This window comes from Chrysemys picta, chromosome 20 (assembly GCF_011386835.1).
Source record: "Chrysemys picta bellii isolate R12L10 chromosome 20, ASM1138683v2, whole genome shotgun sequence".
NCBI lineage: Eukaryota > Metazoa > Chordata > Testudines > Emydidae > Chrysemys > Chrysemys picta.
In genome coordinates this window covers 19,884,298-19,903,983 of record NC_088810.1, presented here as the reverse complement: position 1 = coordinate 19,903,983, position 19,686 = coordinate 19,884,298, and the positions used below count along the sequence as shown (strand labels likewise).

General features: G+C 47.1%; 1 protein-coding gene across 1 annotated transcript in view; it reads left to right on the top strand.

The window, feature by feature from the left end:
- The window catches only part of RNF115 (ring finger protein 115), a 42,368-nt gene that overhangs the window by 6,395 nt on the left and 16,287 nt on the right, over window positions 1-19,686 (top strand). The window contains exons 2-3 of the mRNA XM_005293625.5: window positions 11,838-11,896; window positions 15,323-15,380. Of these exons, the coding sequence (XP_005293682.1) occupies window positions 11,838-11,896; window positions 15,323-15,380 (117 nt within the window). The remainder of the gene's footprint in view (window positions 1-11,837; window positions 11,897-15,322; window positions 15,381-19,686) is intronic.

Genomic DNA, 19,686 nt, shown 5'->3' with positions numbered 1-19,686 from the left:
ATAGCTTTGTGTAGGGAAACCTTTTCTAATGGATACCTGAGAGCAGTAAACTTATTAGAGGAAAAAGACTCACAAGCTGTGCAACTTAGTCCATCGTGAACTGGCATCTTCCTTTCAAGCTGGGTTCTCAACAGGTTTTTCTTTCTGGTTCTAATGTTTTGTTTTTTCTTCCAGAAGAATGCCTGTAGTAAAGGCTACGCTGAACGGGAGGCACCTGTGGCACGTCTGCTGTGCTCCGTTTAGGTTTGAATAAGGAATGCCTGCAATATTAATTAAAAAGGTTCAACTCCTCTCAGACCGTTGAGGTTCAGCCTTTCTGAGAGTGCATTGCAGGCTAAAATTTCTGCAAGATTGTACAGCGCTGAAATATTGATTGGAGTCAGGACACCCTTTTAATAGAAATGATCCCAGGGCACTTTACAAATGTAGGCCCTGATCCTGCCCATGCTTAAAGTGAATTCCCATTGACGTGAACACATGAGTAGGGCTATGAAAATGAATCGGCCTGCTTGTGCTTAAAGTTAACCACGTGTGTGTGTTTGCAGGCCCGGAGCCTTGGAGATGGGTCCTGTTGCAAAGTTGTCACTGATCACAGGATCAGTCCCCTTAATCATGCAAGATGCAAGTTATATGAGATGCAAGCTGTATATGGGGCTTATTTAACCCTTGTCTCTCCCCCGCCCCCCCATCATGCAGCCTCCTCTTGGGTGAACATGGCCTCAGTTTTAGCAGCATGAAGTGACGCTGCACAGCAGTTTAAAACAGGAAGTGAATAATACCATAACCAACTAAAACTAGAGGAGAACCTTAAGTAGGCAAAAAATACTCACCTGTGTTGCAGGCTGTCCAGGACACTGGGTTAGAACACCCATTACTCTTCTACCTCTAAGATAGTTGGCTCACAATTAAAGGACAAAGCATACTTCTGTGATGTCTCTCTCCATATGAATGAATTTTGCCAGACAGAGCACACCAAGGTATATAAGGGGTAGGAAAACCATTACAGCATTGAACATACATGTAAAACGTGAAATAAACAGGCTAGACTATAAAGCAGTAGCAGTTTAGCTAATGCCGTGGCTCTAGGGAAAGGTGGTAGAACCCATCCCGCCCATGAATTGCATACGTCTGCATATTGCTACAAATCCGCAAAGCACGAAAAAGACCGAGATATCGAATAACCATTGTGACAAAGTTCAGGTAAACGCAATTGCCCCTTCCTTGCAGTGTAGCTGAAGAGTCCATACAGTTTTATATAGTCAGTGAAGCTATCCCCAAATCCTCTCCAAAATACAGTTACCGAGCTAAATAATAGCAGAAAAAGAAAGGAAAGGGCATAGGAACAGCGCAAAAGAACCATGTTTGGGATACATGCAAGGAGCACAGTTCAGATAGTCGAGCTACCGAAGGGAAAGATACTAGGGTTTGGTTTGGGTTTTTCTTCTCCCCAACATGAGGAAATTGTTTTGGTTAAGGCCAGAAGGGGACGACATCATCATCATCTAGTCTGACTACCTGCATAGCACAGAAATTATATAATGTTGTGTATATAATAATTTTTTAATCGATCTTTAAATTGTTCCATTCTAAGTTTTCTGATAAGTTCTTGGCATAGTGTGAGCAAACAGCTCAAACCGTAAATAGCTGGTATGTCTTCCTTAGCTGCTGGCTGAAAATGTTCTTGTGCCATGCCTGTGACACTGGTACGTGGGTGCCATGTTACTTCTGAAGTGAACTAACCTGGCTATTGAGTGGCCCCCCCCAAAAATGATTTTGATGACTCAACTGAATTCCCAGTGGAAAGGTGCCTACGTCACTAGAACTACTGCAGTTGAGGACAGTCCCAAGAGACTGGCCAAAGACTTAATAGACCACAGATACTTGGCTGCCCTGTAGGGGACTGACTGAGGATTGAGACACGTTGATCATGTGGAAGAAATTAGGGTGCCTGGATCCTTTTGTGTGTGAATAAAGAGTTCAAATATTCATCCAGAATATACCAAAGGAAAATTTAGCTTGAGATTCCCACATAGGACTGTAGCTTGCTGCTTGCCCTGGAAGATAAGGAGAGGAAGAGAAAATAGACTGTCAGTGACCTCAGTAGAGTGGTATGGAGGTTGTATATCTGAGCCTCTTACCCTCTGGTTGATGATAACATGGCTAAGAAGCCTGCATGCGTCGTTCCATTCCCGTTTCTCTTGATTTGCCTGTTTCAGGTTGAGAATCAAGGCAAAAGGATGAAATACGTATTTGCCCTCCAGTTCTGACTGCTTAAAAATAATTGGGCTTGGACACTTCTGCGCAGTTAATGACCAGCTGGAGGGACAGAGGGCTTTTAGCACGACTGGCCACATTGGAAAATGCATGAATCAGAGCTCATTGGTGTTGACAGAAGATTGGCTGGGTGCTTTGAGCAGTGTGCTTGAAACCTCTAGACTTCTTGGCAAAGCTTGCTCTCCCTATCCCTTCCTCATTGTGGCTCAGTCCTACCTTGGAGATGTTAGGTATCTTCAATCACTGTCGGAGGTAACAGCGGGGGGTTCAGTTTCCAGGGCCCGTGGCTTTCCAACCCAAGACTACCACGAAAGGGGCCAATTGTGATCATGGTTCTTATGATGCAGGGACGGGACTGAGACCCACCATGATTAGTCCATGTGAGCTGTTGAGCAGTTATAAGCGGGCAACCTTCATTCACGCCATACCTAGACACTGAGCAGTAACTTAATGACGAAAGGTTCTGTATCCCTGAGCAATCCAGCGCCTCTTTATTCTTCCAGCTTTCTAGGAGTGTTTTTCAAACAATGAATAGTATTAAAAACAAAACCGTTTATTTAGAGTAAGAAATAATGCTGAAATACCATACACCGCTCCACTCATCTGTTTTGTTCCCATTGCTGATTTCCCCTCCATCTTAGTTATTCAGTCCAAATGCTGTATTTATCTCTGTTTGTATTCTGCAAGTAATAGTTGTGACGAAGTGGGACTGTTCTTAATGGTTCCTCTGAATACTGTGTGGGTGCCTCAGTTTCCCCTATGCATTTCTTAAGTCTCCAGTGTGCATAAATGGCCGACACTGTGTATCCTGGCAACAAATGGCTGGGGCCCTTCCCCCCTGCAAGGAAATAGTTAAAGGTGAACAAAGAAATCAGGTAACCTCCTGGCCCGGGAAAGAGACAAAGGCCAGAAAGGAGGGGCTGCAGGGGGTTTCAGTTGGGAACTGGCTGGGGACGGAAAGTGAGGGCAGACGGGGTGGTCTGGCTCACTTGGCCCCAGAATGAACCCGGCTGAGTAATCCCGTTCTCTGTACCTACAAGCTGTTTTAGACCGTGTTCCTGTCATCTAATAAACCTCTGTTTTACTGGCTGGCTAAAAGTCACGTCTGACTGCGAAGTGGGGGTGTGGGACCCTCTGGCTTCCCCGTGACCCTGCCTGGGCGGACTCGCTGTGGGAAGCACACAGAGGGGCATATGCTGAATGCTCCAAGGTCAGACCCAGGAAGGTGAAGCCGTGTGAGCTTCTTGCCCTAAAGACAGTCTGCTCCAAGGGAGAGGAGGCTCCCCAAAGTCCTGACTGGCTTTGTGGGGAGCCGTTCCAGAGCATCGCCCGGAGTCTCCGTAACAATAGTATATTAGCTTTTGGGCAAAATGCCTGTATTCAAGTCTCTCCAACTGATTGGATGTAGGAGAGGGCTTCCAAAAATGAATAGGGCCACAGGCCTTAAATCTGTAAGTCCTAGTCTTTCCGCACAATCATGATATCCCCTGAATCGCTGCGTCATGGACTCTGCTTTTACTACAAGAAGAAATAATCAGCCTAGTTTTAAAGATGTTCATCCTAGCATCTTCTCTGAGAGGAGCTCATGTCAGCATCAGAGTCCTAAGCAGAACTTTATCTTGAGGTCTGTCCTCTGGAAAAGAACCTCTCTGCATGCATGTCCTTCACTTGGACTGCAGTGAACTGCACAGCCAACTGAAACGCATCAGTTCTGCAGGCCTTGGGAAACAGCAGCGTCGGTGATGACACGGAATGGTGCTGGTTTAGCAACTCTTTGTAACATGGTGGCTTTAACAGAGAAAATCAAGCAAAGGATTTTAAGCAAAGCCGAATGCTGTGCTGTTTGCGTGACGCTGGAATTTGGCATTTGTTTAACATGTAGCCGCCTTTCCAAAACTGGCTCTTGTGTTTGGGTCCCCCCGTTGTTGGGTGCCCAGCATAGACACAGTGGGCCTGCTTTTTTGAGAGTTGCTGGGCATCCGCAGCTCCTAGGTGCAGCCCAGCCCCTCTTGAAAATCAGACCCCAGGCATCTCAAGTGGGGATGCCTGAAATCTGGGTGCTCTTAGGAAATGTCCCTCTCATTCTAGTCACATTTTTCGGAAATCAGGGCCGTGAACTCCTCCGTTCAGCTGCACAAAAACCACCCCTCTTATCTCACTGCCAACTTAAAGTAAAGTTGGCTTGTTCCTGAAAGATAACAGAGCTGTGGCTCTGTCAGACCAAGAAAAGGGCTGAGTTCCAAACTCGAAGAACCCCTCCCCAGGAACACCCTGCTAGCAGCAACTTCCTTTGGGAAAGGGAGGAGGAGTGTCTCTTCAGACTCTCAGCACCAACTTCAGGAGCAGACCCATTAAAGTCAATGGGATCACTTGAATGCTTAAAGTTAAGCATGTGTTTAAGTACTTCATAAATGGGGGCTTCATGTAACTTAAAAGGGGATATCATGGAATCTTGGGGCTTGAGTCTCTTCCCATTAGATCTTCTAGGCCCCTTGTCTGTTCCCTATGTCACTTGTTCTTAGTTCAATCAAATAATACTCTGGTTTACGCTCATAGAACATCATATTCTTCAGAGCATCCTTGTAACACTCCTGAGTCAACCCCTCTGGTTCTAAATGCCAGGAAATTGAGTTAAAATACACACCCCACAACCGTGACTCTGCCCTCTTGGAGCGACATCCTAGCTGTTGGCTGAAGCCCTTTGTAGATCCATCTTCCACCCTGAATAACTTCTAAAATATTGTTTCTGCCAAGGAGCAGTGGGTGGCAGACATTAGCTGAGGTCAATCCTGATCTCAGTTTGGGGAGAATCGGAGCCCTAGTTTGAAGCTGGGGTCTGTGCAAGAAAAGTTATAAGCACCATAACATGTTGATACATTAGTTTTCAGGGGGGCTACATCTTAGGAATCCCTTGCTCAAACAACTTCAAATTTGGACCATAACCCTGCAGCAGGGCCCTAGGAGGGACAGCGATTTTCCACCCTAAATAATTCTCTCCCTACTAGTTATTGATGCCTTCAAATACTTACAGATGGTTACGTGGTCTTACTTGCTTCCTCCCTCAGTGGTTGCTTAGTCTAGCTGTACATATTGGTATTTAACTCAAATACCTGCCGCTACGCAGAACTGAGCAACGCAAGTCTTCTTTCAAGTGTGTGTGTCTGTTCTCTTTAGCGTCCCCATATTATTATTATTTTTTAAACTGACCTCAGACATTCACTGGTGCTGAGCTCCAGTAATTCTGGGCTCCTTTGAAAATCCTGCCGCTTATTTAGCTACCTAACTGAGACCTGAGCTCTCCGTTGACGCTTGTCCCCTTATGTCCAAGCAGGAAGGACAAGTTGTAAATGTTCATAACTGATGCGTCGGTGTAGAAAATAACAAAACAAGATTAATCTGTGGAGGGTAGAAGGGCTTGGGGTCCTTAATAAGAGCTCCGAGGTGCTACGGTAATACTCATTATAAATAAATGTATGTGGGAAATCATTTAGAAAGATTTGATCAGAAGGAAGAATGTGGAAAGCAGTTATGCTGACCCAGACACACACAGGACTGTAAACTGGAGTTTGCAATATGACAGCAAAAAGACCAGTGCAAATTTTGAGGCTGCACCCATGAAGACATCACATGACAGGGCAGGGAGGTATTTGTCATCCTCTCTATAGCTCTGATAACATCACTCCTGGAATTTGAGCAGGTATTGGACACCAAAAGGTATCAGGAATTCAGAAGAGAGCTGAGTGATGCGTTGTAGGGAGTAATCCTTTCTTGGATGGACTGGACGAAGTGAGAGGTCTCTTCCATCTCTGACGCTTATGTATCTTGTCTTTTGTTTGTGCTCCCTGTAATGCCCTGTCTGATTAGTAGAACGCTGGATACCTAAAATACTCTCCTGGTTTGCATTTTGTAAAGATTCCTGCTGGGTTGTTGGCGGTCTTCCTGGGAGGTGGATGTAACCTATAGCATTTGTGCTCATAACTTCTCTGATCACTGCAGACCTACCAAGCAGTGTTCTGGCCCGAAGCCTGAATGTGCAAACGTCCTAAACGTTTAATTTTCTCCAGGATGCGCTCTACTGATAAACCGTGTTCAATTTATTTTTAGAAGCATCTGGAATAAGGGGGGAAATATTAGCGATTCTTGGATTAGATTTCAGCTGTTGCTTATGACTTAACTAGTTCCATGAAACCACTAGTGAGATGTAAAGTAACTTGATCGTTTCCTCTTCCCCCCCCCCCCCTTGACCTGTTTCGTATCTACCTGGATACACATGGGGCTCAAGAATATGGATGACTATATGCTGCCAAATTCAAGCTTGAAATTCTATTCCTGAGTCCTGGAAATGTTCCTGATTTAAATCACTCTTCAGCATGGTGGGGGCAGAGGAAAAATAATCATCAGAGACTGCGTGTTTTTTTGGTGATGTCTGCCATAAATTGAAGCAGATTTATGATGCTGGAGCAGAACTAGGCCACTTTCTAAATAAGCTTTTTAAGACCAGGAATTGGTAGGGGGAATCTCTTAAATGCTCTCCGTTCTCTCATCAGTATTCTGATGGGGATTGGAGAAAGGAATTCCCCACAACCTAGTGTAAGAGCAGATCCCAGAATGTTTAAGCTGGCAGCCAAATTTTTACCCCGTTATTTAAGGGATAAACAGTAGCTTAGGCTGTTTTATGAGGTCATTGCCTGTTTTTCCTCAGGGTAAACAGCTGATTAGCTTGCCCTCATGGGAGCCAGGTTTTGCCACAGCGTTGAAATGCTCTCTGTTATTTAAAGTGAGTTTTAAAATGTAGAAAACATTCCAAGGTTGTTCCTTAGCTCATCTGGGGTAAACTTGGAAACTAGAATCCTGGACTATGACCACCAAATGTCTAAAGGACAAAAAACGCTGGCACAAACTGGCACCCAAGGCTGGGATATTTAAAGGGGTCTAATGACTTAGATGCTTAGCTTTCCTTGACCATCAACAGACGCTGGGCGCCTGACTCCCTTAAGCCTTGAAAATCCCATCCCTAATTGGCAGTTTTGGAGGAGAGGCTAAGAACTGGAAACCTGATCCTGTCTCCAGAGGAGGCTCCTACCATGTCAAATGTGAGACTTGGGTCAGCGTGGAGGAAGCCGCTGTCGGCGCTGGATCTCTCTGTCCGTCTCTGGGGCTGTCGATGCAGCAGCCATCGCAAGTGCTCGATTCACGTTACAGAACTGTACTTAAATACGTGTTTTTAAAAAAAGTCTGTTCTAATGTCTTTGAAATAGAAAGGATTGATTTGTAAAGAGACCCCGATGGAGCTCGCTGTTCTTCATAGAGTGGAGTCTTGCCCCCGCGAGAGAGCCCCATTAACGCCAGTGCCCTTCCGCAAGGGCAAAAGAATACACCTGCATGGGACAGCTTTCAGGATCAGGGCCAAAACGCCAGTCCTGGTTCATGTACAATGGCATGCCTCAGCCAAGAGGCTAGATTGTGATATTGTGACAAGCCCTCATCCATCAAATCCGACGGATGTTAGAGTCGCAAATTGCAGAGTGAGCTGCGTTTAGACTGGCTGAGAGCTCTCTTGGAGTATAATTTATCATATTAAACTGTTTCAGAACTTCCCCTCCCTTGTCCTGACACAGCAGTTTTCCCCCGCCCTCACTATCTGACATCGCAAACAGAGTCTGGGTACGTGTCCAAGGGGGTTTCAGATTGAAGGTGAATACCAAAGTACAACCGCTTGCACAAGGTTTTCAGACCATGCATACAAGGGGCCTTAATGTGTGCTGATATTTGGGGAAGTCAGCGTTTGGTGGAGGCTGTGTGTGTTAGGGGGCATTGCTGTATGTAGGGTCAGTGAAATATTTGAAAGATCACATTGTATTCGCATTGACAGATTGCTGACCTCTGCATTTTTTTTTTTTTTTTTTTAAAGTGTTGGGCTTAAGGGACCACTAGATCCTCAGCTGTTGTAAATCAGTGCGGCTCCATAGCAGTGTCGAGTTACACCAGGTGGCATCTTCCGGGCTAGATCCTCATTGTGTTTACTTTCTATTCACAAATGCATGGATTGCCGTGTGTGTTGGTATAGAGTGTGATCTTCTGGCCAGTCACCGAGGCTAGCCGGTGTCTTCACTTTCTCAGGGCAGATGCCATCACTGGAAGTGAGGTTGTTTATAGAGGAGGCAGGTTCTTTGAATCACTTTCCTTTCCATCACCAGAGTCTTGCCTGGGTTCCCCCCTGAAAGTTCCTCGTTGCTGATCTTTCCATTGGGTATTGCGAAAGCCGCGGAAATGCTCTGTCTGCTGGGCGTAAAGGGTGTTTACGTGCTGCCGCAGCCTGTGCCGTCTACAAGCTTTGCATGCCCGCTGGATAAGATGCGGGAGAGTACAGAACTCCACAGATCATGACTGGAAGTGGAGAAACACTTTCCCATAATGAGCCGGTGGGGGTTCGATCTGAGAACCCCCATTTTGGGACGTCTCTATTCATCCCTGCAGGCAGGATGGGAGTAGTTGGTGTTCAGCAGTGTCAGATGCTTCAGGAAAGGCCAGCAGGGTGAGCATGGGTCTATACAGACTAGGGACCGATTTTTTCGGTGTTTGTTCCGATAATTTGTCCCCAGAGATCGGTCGGGACGCAATTTGTCGCGATAATTTGCTACGCCGGCAGTTTGTTTGTTTGTTTGTTTTCTCCGCCGGAGGCAGGGTCGGCTTTTTTTTGCTCTGCTGGCGGCGCCCCCCTCCCCCCCGGGTCCCGATATTTTCTTCCTCTCATCTGGTCACCCTAATACAGACAGCAGGAGGGTATCCACCAAGGCAACATGTGTTGTGTCACTGCCATACCCTTGCCTGAAGCCTGGTGATGAGGGGTCCCGATACAGGCAATAGGCATTGGAGCGTATTTGTTTTTGCTAGCCTCTCGCTCCGGAAATGCAGGGTGGACACCAAGCAGCGCTTAGGCTTGGTCCACACTAAACCCCCAAATCGAACTAAGGTACGCAACTTCAGCTACGTGAATAACGTAGCTGAAGTCGACGTACCTTAGTTCGAACTTACCGCCGTCCAGACCCGGCAGGCAGGCTCCCCCGTCGACTCCGCGTACTCCTCGCGGCGAGCAGGATTACCGGAGTCGACAGGGAGCACTTCTGAGTTCGATTTATCGCGTCCAGACTAGACGCGATAAATCGAACCCAGAAGTTCGATTGCCTGCCGCCGAACCAGCGCGGTAAGTATAGACAAGCCCTTAGTGAGATCTCTCGCGTCCGTTGAAGGGAAGGTTTGCAGGACTGGGTCCATGATCAAGCATAGCTTGAGGCAGGAAGTCATGGAAAACCATGGTAGCTGAGGGATTTTTCATCAATTAGGGTGAGTATTTTCAAAGGGGCCTAAGGTTGAAAGTCAGTGGGAATTAGATCCCTGATTCCTTTTGCCCCCTTAATTTTTTAGGTCAGCCTTACCTTTCTGAAGCACCTTCCATGCTAGGATCTCAAAGAGCTTTATAAATAAAATAAATAAAAATAATGGAGATATCCCATCTCCTAGGACTGGAAGGGACCTTGAAAGGTCATCGAGTCCAGCCCCCTGCCTTCACTAGCAGGACCAAGTACTGATTTTGCCCCAGATCCTTAAGTGGCCCCCTCAAGGATTGAACTCACAACCCTGGGTTTAGTAGGCCAATGCTCAAACCCCTGAGCTATCCCTCCCCCCATCACAAACATTAATGAATTAAACCTCATAACCTCCTCACCCCAGAGAAATAGGGGGCAATATTGTCTCCATTTTACAGATAGGGACACTGATGCCCAGGGAATGGAAATGTTTTGCTCCGAGTCTCTCAAGCCCATGCCACAGCTGGGAACCTAGATTTGCCTCTCCTTTGCATGCGGTAATCACAGGAGCATCCTTCCTTTTAGATTATGCACTCTCCTCAGGGCTCCCAAAATGGGGAGCACATCTACCCAGTCATTAGAGGAACTCCAGCTACCTGGATAAACGATATAAGTTGAGCTTCCTGTTTCTTCCAGCACATAACCGAAAACCTGCTTTTTAAAATCTCTTTCCTATAACGGATGCATCCATTAACTTTATATTGATATCCCTAGCAGGGCGTTTGCCTAAATTCATATGACTGGGGAACCTCTGGATTCATGTCATGGTTGAGCTTGGTGTAGGAAAGGTGGATGCATGAGTCCCGTGGTTAATATTTTGGGGGTTTAAAGGAGTATAGCTCTGTATAGCCATTCAGGTAAGGGAACAGGGCAACATGCCGCAGGAGACAGACATGAGGCCGTGCATTTAAAAAATTTCCAGTCTGAATAATTCAGGCTTGTAAAGGGACAGCGTAGTCAGTGAGACAACAGAATACCAGGCAGAGCTGGTATCTGGTCTGCGGACTGGGTGAATCCAGCTCATTTCTCTTATCTCCTTCTATGAAAGTGGCTTTAAAAAGAGATGACAAAGCCGTTTATGCTCTGACTTTGATAATTACAGAGTGACGAGCCTGTAAATTCCTGCAGTGCTCACTACAGGAGGGCCAGCGCAGCGTCAGAACTGCGTTTGAAATAGCTGCTTTCTGGCACCTCCTTTAATTGAAGTGGCTTTTCTTCTGTCGCCATCGCCGTCAATTGGCAGTGGAAGCAGTCCTCCTCCGAGGCCTGTTATCAAAGTTCCCAGCGCTTCTCGGTAGGCTTCTAAACGGCACTCTTCTTAAATGGAGTTATCCAGGCTGGTTTGCTGCTGATAGATAAAGACCGTGTTCAGGCGGGTTGTGACAGAGCATCCAGACACCACGGAGATACCAATGCTGAGCTGTGGAATTGCTCTGTCAGGAGCAGAAAATCTGCTTTCCAGTTAAACTAGCCCAGTGTACCTCTCCACCCGATCGTTTATTATAATCTACTTTGCCCTTCCCGAATGTCGATTAATCTGAGACTGTCTAAGCATTTTACACCCAATCCTAGCACCTTTGTGCCTTAGATATTCTAGTCACTTGATGGATGAATAAAATGGATCACATGAGGGACATAACCAAAGGACCTAAACAAGTAGGGACAATCAGTCTAGCTCCTTCCAATTCTTCCTGTTCTAATAGCATACAGTGTGAAGTGAGATGGATGTTGAATCTCTTTAACTATTGAGTTTTTTCCCCCCGATCTCAGCTGGGAGCTGCTTTCACAAATATAAAGGATAGCTTGTAAAGGACTTCAAGAACGTCAAGCCTAAACTGAGAGGAAGGTAGCACAGTCTACTGGTTAGAGCAAGGGGTTGGGAGTCAGGAAACAGAGGGTTTGATTTTTTCAATTTGCCACTGACTTTGTGTGACCTTGGGAAAGGCACCTCTCGGCCCCTCGGTTATAAAACGGGAATAATACCCGCCCTTTTTAAAGTGCTTTGAGATCTTCTGATAAAAGATGTCACGGAGGTGCAAAGTCTGTATTTTTATTGCAGGGGAAACAAAAATTCAGAATCCATGTCAGAATCACACATGCGATGCCTCTGAGCTTCACCTTGGGCACTGTATTTCTTGCCTGCATCTGCAAACTGAGCGTCATGTGGCTAAAGACTTCCCTTTTCTCTCTTTGCAGGAGTACATTTGCCCCAGATGTGAATCTGGCTTTATTGAAGAAGTGACAGATGATTCCAGGTATTGTACATGCTCCTGAATGTGTGAGGTCAATTGGTAATATATATATTTGTAATCAATTTGTAAGTTGTGTATTGCAAGGCATTTAAATGCTGTACCTAAAATAAGGGAAAATGGGTGCAAAATTAAAACAGGACCTATTTATATCAACTGATAGCAGTGACAGTTATAGAACACTTATTAACACACTCATCTCCCCAGAGTAAAACAAACAGTTATTGGGACACTGGAGTGATATTGACAAGGAGAACTTCAAGGAAGCCCCTTAATAAAGAAGTGGAAGTTGTGAGGTTAGTCTCTGCTTGTGTCCGGTAGATCAGTGGTTCTCAACCTTCTTTCATTTGCGGACCGCTACAAAAATTTGAATGGAGGTGCAGACCCCTTTGGAAATCTTAGACATGGTCTGCAGACCCCCAGGGCTCCACAGACAACAGGTTGAGAACCACTGTGATAGATGAGTGCTGTTATGGATTTGGGGATATAATTGTTAATGCCAATTAGGCAAGTTCACCGAGAGGAGATTTAAACCTTTGTGGTTGCAGGTATGAAGGTTAAAAGTACCTTTTCTCTCCATCTAAGGTACTTTAATTACTGTAGTGTCTGAGCACCTCTTATTCTTTAAAGTTATTTATCCTCCCAACCCCCCGTGAAGTGGGGCAGTGCTGTTATTCCCACGCTACAGACAGGGAACTGAGACACAGACACGAAGGGCGTGTCTACGCTAGTGCATCGCAGCTACAGTGCTGCAGCTGTGCTCCTGTATCACTGTTGTGTAGACACTTCCTGCATCAATGGAAGGGGTTTTTCCATCACTGTAGTTAGTCCATCTCTCCGAGAGATGGACTAACTACAGAATTCTTCCATCTACCTAGTAGTGTCTACACCGGGGGTTAGGGCTAGGGGTTAGACCTAAGTGACTTGTCCAGGCCACAAACAGGGAGTCTGTGCCGGAAGAGGGGATTGAACCCTGGTCTCTCAGCTAGCTCCCTAACCGCTAGACCAGGGGTGGGCAAACTTTTTGGCCCGAGGGCCACATCGGGGTTGCAAAACTGTATGGAGAGCCGGGTAGGGAAGGCTGTGCCTCACCAAACAGCCTGGCCGCTGTCCCCTCCCATTTCCTGCCCCCTGACTGCCTCCCTCGGAACCTCCGACCCATCCAACTCCCCTGGTGGTCCCCTGACCACCCCCTCCTGGGACCCCCCACCCCAACCGCTCCCCCCTCCCCCGGGACCCCACGCCCTATCTAACCCCCCCGCTCCCTGTCCCATGACTGCCCCAACCCCTATCCACACACCTGCCCCCTGACAGGCCCTCTGGGACTCCCACGCCTATCCAACCTCCTCCGTCCCCTGACTGCCCGCTCTGCACCATCCAACCGCCCCCTGTCCCCTGAGTGCCCCTGGGACCCCCTGCCCGTTATCCAACCCCCCCCCCCCACTTCCTGCCCCCTTACCATGCCGCTCAGAGCAGCAGGAGCTCGCAGCCTGGCCGGAGCCAGCCACGCCGCCGCACTGCCCAGCAGGAGCTCGCAGCCCCGCTGCCCAGAGCGCTGGCGGCATAGCGAGCTGAGGCTGTGGGGGAGGAGGGACAGCAGGGGAGGGGCCGGGAGCTAGCCAGATGTGGGCCGCGGGCCGTAGTTTGCCCAACTCTGCACTAGACCATCCCTCCTCTCTATTAGCAAAGCTCAGGAGAAGCCATATTGTTGCTATAACTTTCCCCGCACGACTGCGTCTGTCTTATGGGCCACTATAATTAAGCCTAACTGTCTAAGTATGGAACTGGGGATCAGGATTCGAACGCCGGTGCGTTGCTCTGACACCGACTCCCTTTGTGGCCTCAAGAAAGTCTCCTCGTGCCTCTGCTTCAAGTTCTCAAACTTTAAAACGGGGATAATATTTAATGGGATTGTTGGGACTGATTAATGTTTGAACATACAGAGCACTGTAGAGTTGCTGCTAGTTTATTAATGGAAACTAATTTGGTGGTGGGGGGTAGCGTCGCTAGGTACTAATTTAGCACTCTTCTGGCAAAAACGTAGGCGAGACGGAACGTTGATTTGCAACGCAAATCCTGTCCAAGTTTTAGGTGGAGCAAAATCTTGGTCTAATGCCATATAATACGGCTTGATTTAATATTCCACTTAATAGTAACGATGGCGTAACTCATTATATGGTGCCTATTTCAAAGATGTTTTGTATTGGTGAGCTCTTTGGAGACGTGTAGCACCTTATTTTGTGTGTGAGTTGATTAAACACGGCTGATTAATCATGTTTGAACAAGACTCCGCCTTTCCTCTGATTGCATAAAGCAGACTGTGTATCCTGACGCTCTGCTCCTTCTAATGTGCTAGTTGTTGGGATTTAAATGACAATTACCAGTTTTCATCCATTGATCTCCGTGTCTTATGAACGAGGAAATTGAGGGACTGTGCCCAAGGGGTCACAGCGATTTGGTAACACAGCCAGAAATAGAAGCCAGATCTCTTGATTCACAGTCCAGTTCTTTATCCAGTAGAACACGCTGCCTACAAACAACTAGGGACTGAAAAATATGCTAGTCTGGCACTTCCTGAGACACTGCTGAGAAAGTTGTGCTATTTGGAGTGGGAATGGTAACTAAAGTCTGATGTCAGGGCTCCCGAAGCAGGAAAGCCATGTAACATGTTTCACTTGGAAGATGTGAGTCACTGTCCCTTTTGAACACAGATATTCCTAGCAGTTAACAAATGAACATAAAGATGTAATTACATGAAGCCCAATGGTTTTGCTTGGCTCTGTGGTTAGGAATGTTTGCCTTGGAACTGAGTAGCCCTTTCACCCTTGTGAGCACCCTTCCCTGAACAAACTCTGCAAAATGCCATGGTTTGTGGTGCAGAGCTAAGCACAGGACGCTTTCAGTTTCAGTTTAGTAGGTGTGGTGAGGGAGTTTGACGGGAGGGGACAAAGTGCCAAATATCCAAATAAACCAGTGAGCTGCTCTGAACGGCGTGAAGGAAATAAACAGCCACAGTGAAGCACAAATGCGAATCTAGCAGCCCGAGGGAAATGTATTTATACCGCTGTTCAGTGACTCTCTTGTGAACTGGCTTCCTCCAGATTGGAGCCTCTCTAAAACATCTTGCATATTTTTTCCATACAAGGGAAACCTAAATTGGTGCGCTGTAGAGTCACTTTATTCTTTCAGCAGGCGCATAGCTTTACCTGCATGTCCCCTCTGGGCTGACACTGTGTTTTATATATAGATTAATTCCTTCCACAAAGCAACTCGGACCACATTTGATCATCCTTTTTTGCCCACATGGGAGCCTCGTCTTGTTCCTTATAGAGAGTCTGGCTCACACTGGCTTCTGTCTATATTTAACCCCCAGAAGGGGGAGCTTATTTTTGAAAGCAACAACCAGCTCTGACTAGTCTGTTTTCTCCTCAGTTTTCTAGATGGTAGTGGCAGTGGAATAGACGACAGTCCATCCACACAGTTTGCAGAGGTGAGTTTGCTTTTAATGCTGACTTTAAAAAAAAAAAAAAAAAACCCTGAGCTGAGCAAAAAATCTATTTTGGATTTTAGCAATTTTTTTGAAGGAAAATTTACATTCAGGGAATGACACTCTTGAAAGCATGTCTAGGAGCACACTGATAGGAGGAGGAGATTGATGTGTGACTGACTTATTTGCTTTCCAGCAGATAGCAGTCTCAAACCCTGAATGTGTAGTTGTAAGCCATGCTACATGAGAGCTTTTTTTGTTTGTTGAGTAGAGGCACACTCCTTTACAGAACAGATGGAATCTCTGCTCTCATCTCAGACACATACAACAAGAAGGTACAGCGTCACCTTGGGTGAAATTTTGGTCCCAGTACATGAGAGTTGTGCCATTGACTACAGCTGTAGTCTTTAAGGAGATCTCTATAGGAGGCTTCATGAACATGGTGGGTTTTGAGGAGGGCTTTGAAGTTGATGGCTTGGCGCATGTGAACAGAACAGTTCCAAGCACAGAGCATGGCAGGACAAAGGCTCAAAGCAGATAATCATGCAAGGAGACAGGGGCAACAGATGCAGAGGGAGTGAAAGAGGCATGATCTAGGGTGCATCTACTGCAATTCCCTTCTTTCCCCCACATGTAGCAAAGAACAGCGGTGATGGGACTCAAAAGTGGCCTTGTCCAGTCATCTCTCGCTGGCGGGAGTATTGGGAGACAGAAGAAGATAAAAACATAAGAACAGCCACACTGGGTCTATCTAGTCCAGTATCCTGTCTTCTGACAGTGGCCAGTGCCAGGTGCTTTGGAGGGAATGAACAGAACAGGGCAATTAGCAAGTGATCCATCTCCTGTCATCCAATCCCAGCATCTGGCAGTCAGATGTTTAGGGATACCCAAAGCATGGGGTTGCATTCCTGGCTAATAGCCATTGATGGATCTATCCTCCATCAACTTACCTAATTCTTTTTTGAAACCTGTTATAGTTTTGGCCTTCACAACATCCCTTGGCAATGAGTTCCACAGGTTGATTGTGCGTTGGGTGAAGAAGTACTTCCTTTTCTTTGTTTGAAACCTGCTGCCCGTTAATTTATGGGGTGACCCGGGGATCTTGTGTTATGTGAAGGGGTAAATAACACTTCCCTGTTCACTTTCTCCACACCAGTCACGATTTTATAGACCTCTATACTATCCTCCCTACCCCTCCAGTCATCTCTTTTCTAAGCTGAACAGTCCCAGGCTTTTTAATTTCTCCTCATATGGAAACTGTTTCATGCCCTTAATCATCTTACAATCAATTACATTCTGCATATCTGAGGCTATGTCTACACTACCATGTTTGTCAGTGTAACTTATGTCACTCAAGGTGTGAAAGAAGACCCCTCTCAGTGACGTAAGTTACACTGACAGGCGCTGGTGTGGACAGCGCTATGTTGGCGGGAGACGCGCTCCCCTCGACAGAGCTACTGCCACTCGTCGGAGGTAGTTTAACTATGTCGGCGGGAGAGCTCTCGCTTGCTGGCATAAAGCGCCTTCACAAGTGATCTTACAGTGACACCGCTGCATCGGTACAGTTGTGCCGCTGTAAGCTCGCTAGTGTACACATGGGCTCAATTCCCCTCTGAAGTTTCAGCTGGATATAGAAATGAAACCACTGCTGTGTGCTAGTAAACTGCCGTGGTCTACTCCAGAAGTGACGGCGAATAAAGTGATCTTTGCTTGTATTTTGTGTGACAGTTCGCAAAGAGCTTTGGGATGGTGTTCAGGATGAAAGACGCTATGTACGTATTCAGATTAGTATTAATAATGAGCTTTTGCTCTTGGCGGGGTTGCAGGCGAGCGTAGCTGCATTCTGTTCAACAAAAGTTCCAGCTCCGTTCTGATTCTGGGGTGTGTGTTTGGTGAATCACAAAGCAGATCATAATCTGGATTTTTTTTTTTTTTTCTTCTCCTTCCCCTCGTCCTCTGATGCGGAGTTGAACTAGTAGGCATAAAGATCTTGTAAACTGAGCTACTTAGATACACAAAATAAAGCTGCGGTTTTCCAGGCTGATGAGGTGTCAGTAAAATGTGGATAGTAAATATGTTGAGATTATTCTATTTCCGTCTTACGATATGTTCTGTTGTATCTGATTCTTTTGATACATCTCAAAATGCAGCTGTATCTAGTGTCATTTTATAGTGATGTGTCTAGATCACCTGACACTGGTATATCCAGTGTAAATGCCAACTGCTCCCGCTTCACACTGGTAGCTCTCTTATCTGACACTACTTGGTTGCTTGCACACTCTGAAATCTTTCATAAAAATCTTAATAAACCTTCTGCGCCCTCATAGTAACAGAGCATCAGTTGCTACTAACTGAGCTATTTTGAACCGCAGGCTTGTTTAATCACGAAGAGGCTTTCTAAAAATGCAATAAAACAAAACTGGTTTTGCAGCCTAAGATTGCAAGTTAGCACTTTCAGTTCTGAATGATGCCGTCAGAGGTCCAGGAGAGGAGAACGGGGAGATTCCCTTGCTTCGTGACTGTCTCTATACGCCCCACTTCTTTCCTGCAAGCGGGGGAAAAGCCGAGGAAATCGAGCCAATTGCGCTGCATAATTTCATTGACTACCCTGAAAGCTCGTGTCCTATGCAAATAGCACACCTGAGCCGAGCGTCTCGGCTTACCTAAGGGGTTGTCGCGGAACCGACAGCTGTTCAGTTTAGTAAAGGAACAGGTGGGTTTCGACAGCAAAAGCAGCGGCTGTGTGAGCGAATGGAGCATGCACTGGTGGTGGTATAAACAAGTGGGCCCCCCTCCTGGGCACCCCTGCAAGTGGCCCCTTGCCTCAGTTTCCCTCTTGGGTAACTCCGAGGACTCCACTTCAGGCTCTTACTTAAACTGGCCCCCAAGAGGGGTGGTATTTATTACAAAATGCTTCTGCAAATAGTCTGTAACAAAGGTCCCAAAATTTTAGTCTGTCTCACCCCAGTGCATCTAGTCCTTGTTCGTATCATACCCCAGCGTCTTCCGTCACAGCTGTCCTCTTCTTTCCCTCTGTCGGGACAGAAACCCTGCCCATCCTTTTGGGGGGCAACCCTGCTCTTCCCAGCAGCATCTCTCCCAGCCTCTCTGCTGGGAGCATCCCTCGCTCCCCCAGCCCGCTCTGCCTTCCTCAGGCTCCAGCTCTCCAGCAAGGAGATGTCAGCGGATAAGCCGCTCTCCTGCTCCCCCTGCCTTCCGCCCTCTCTGGCTCTTGGCTCTGGCGTAGAGCCAGCAGGCATCTCCCTCTGCTGCTCCCCCTGCCTTCGGCCCTCTGGCTTGGGAACACCAGCCAGCAAACCCCGTGTGCTGCTCCCCTGTCTCCGCTTTCTCCCAGGAACCACCATCTCTCCAGCAGCTCTCCTCCCCTGCCTGATTCCCCTATTCTGACTTCTCAATGACCTTTTGTAGCCTGTCAGGTGCTGCCCCACCCTCTCAGTGGGCCCAACAGGGAGCTCCTGGACCGGATCTGGAGAGCCGAGCCCAGTTTCGCTTAATGAGCCAGCTAACCTGTTGCAGAATGAGCAAGCTACTGTTTGTTGTCGGCCAGAAAGCTGGGCTTAAACGGATCAGTGGGTCCTACAAAATACGTGGCACTGTCTGACCTGGACGATTGGCCGTTATCACCACAGCTGTTGTCTGTGGTCTGAATTCAGCAGCCTGTTTCCAAGCAAAACGTGCTCTTCTGTTTCTATGGAACCTGGCGCTGGAGGATTTCAGATCTAATGCTAGTTAGTCACATGCTGATTCACATCGCCCTCCGCTCCGCGAGGGAGGTTTAATCCCCGTTTTACAGATGGAGAAATAGAGGCCCGGGGAGGCGGTGTGTCTTTCCCAAGGTCACACAATGAGCAGCGGATGTTATGGAGGCTTAGCTCTTCGTCCTCTGCTCTACCCACCAGAAACCCCTCCTCCCCCACATCCCATCAAGACTTCTTTTTTCATCGGTGTTAAAACAAAATGCTTTCGTTTTACACATTCGATCCGTAAACCTAGCGCAGTGAAGGGAGCGGAAGCATTGCAGCTCTCCCCTACCCTTGGCAGAAAACCTAATAAATATTCTGCTGCAAGGTCAGGAAGGGAAAAGAACAGCTACTCTCTCCCTGGACCTTTATCAGCTGATTGGGAAGAACACGTGAGCGCCCATCTCTCTACGAGTCGGTCCAAGGCGATTGTGTTCATTCCATCTCTTTGATACACCGAGGTTCCATCTGGAACTGGCCGAACATGAGACTTTCATGGCCTGGTGTTATCTCCCTACGTGTATCCACCACGGCCCCTCTGCAGCTGC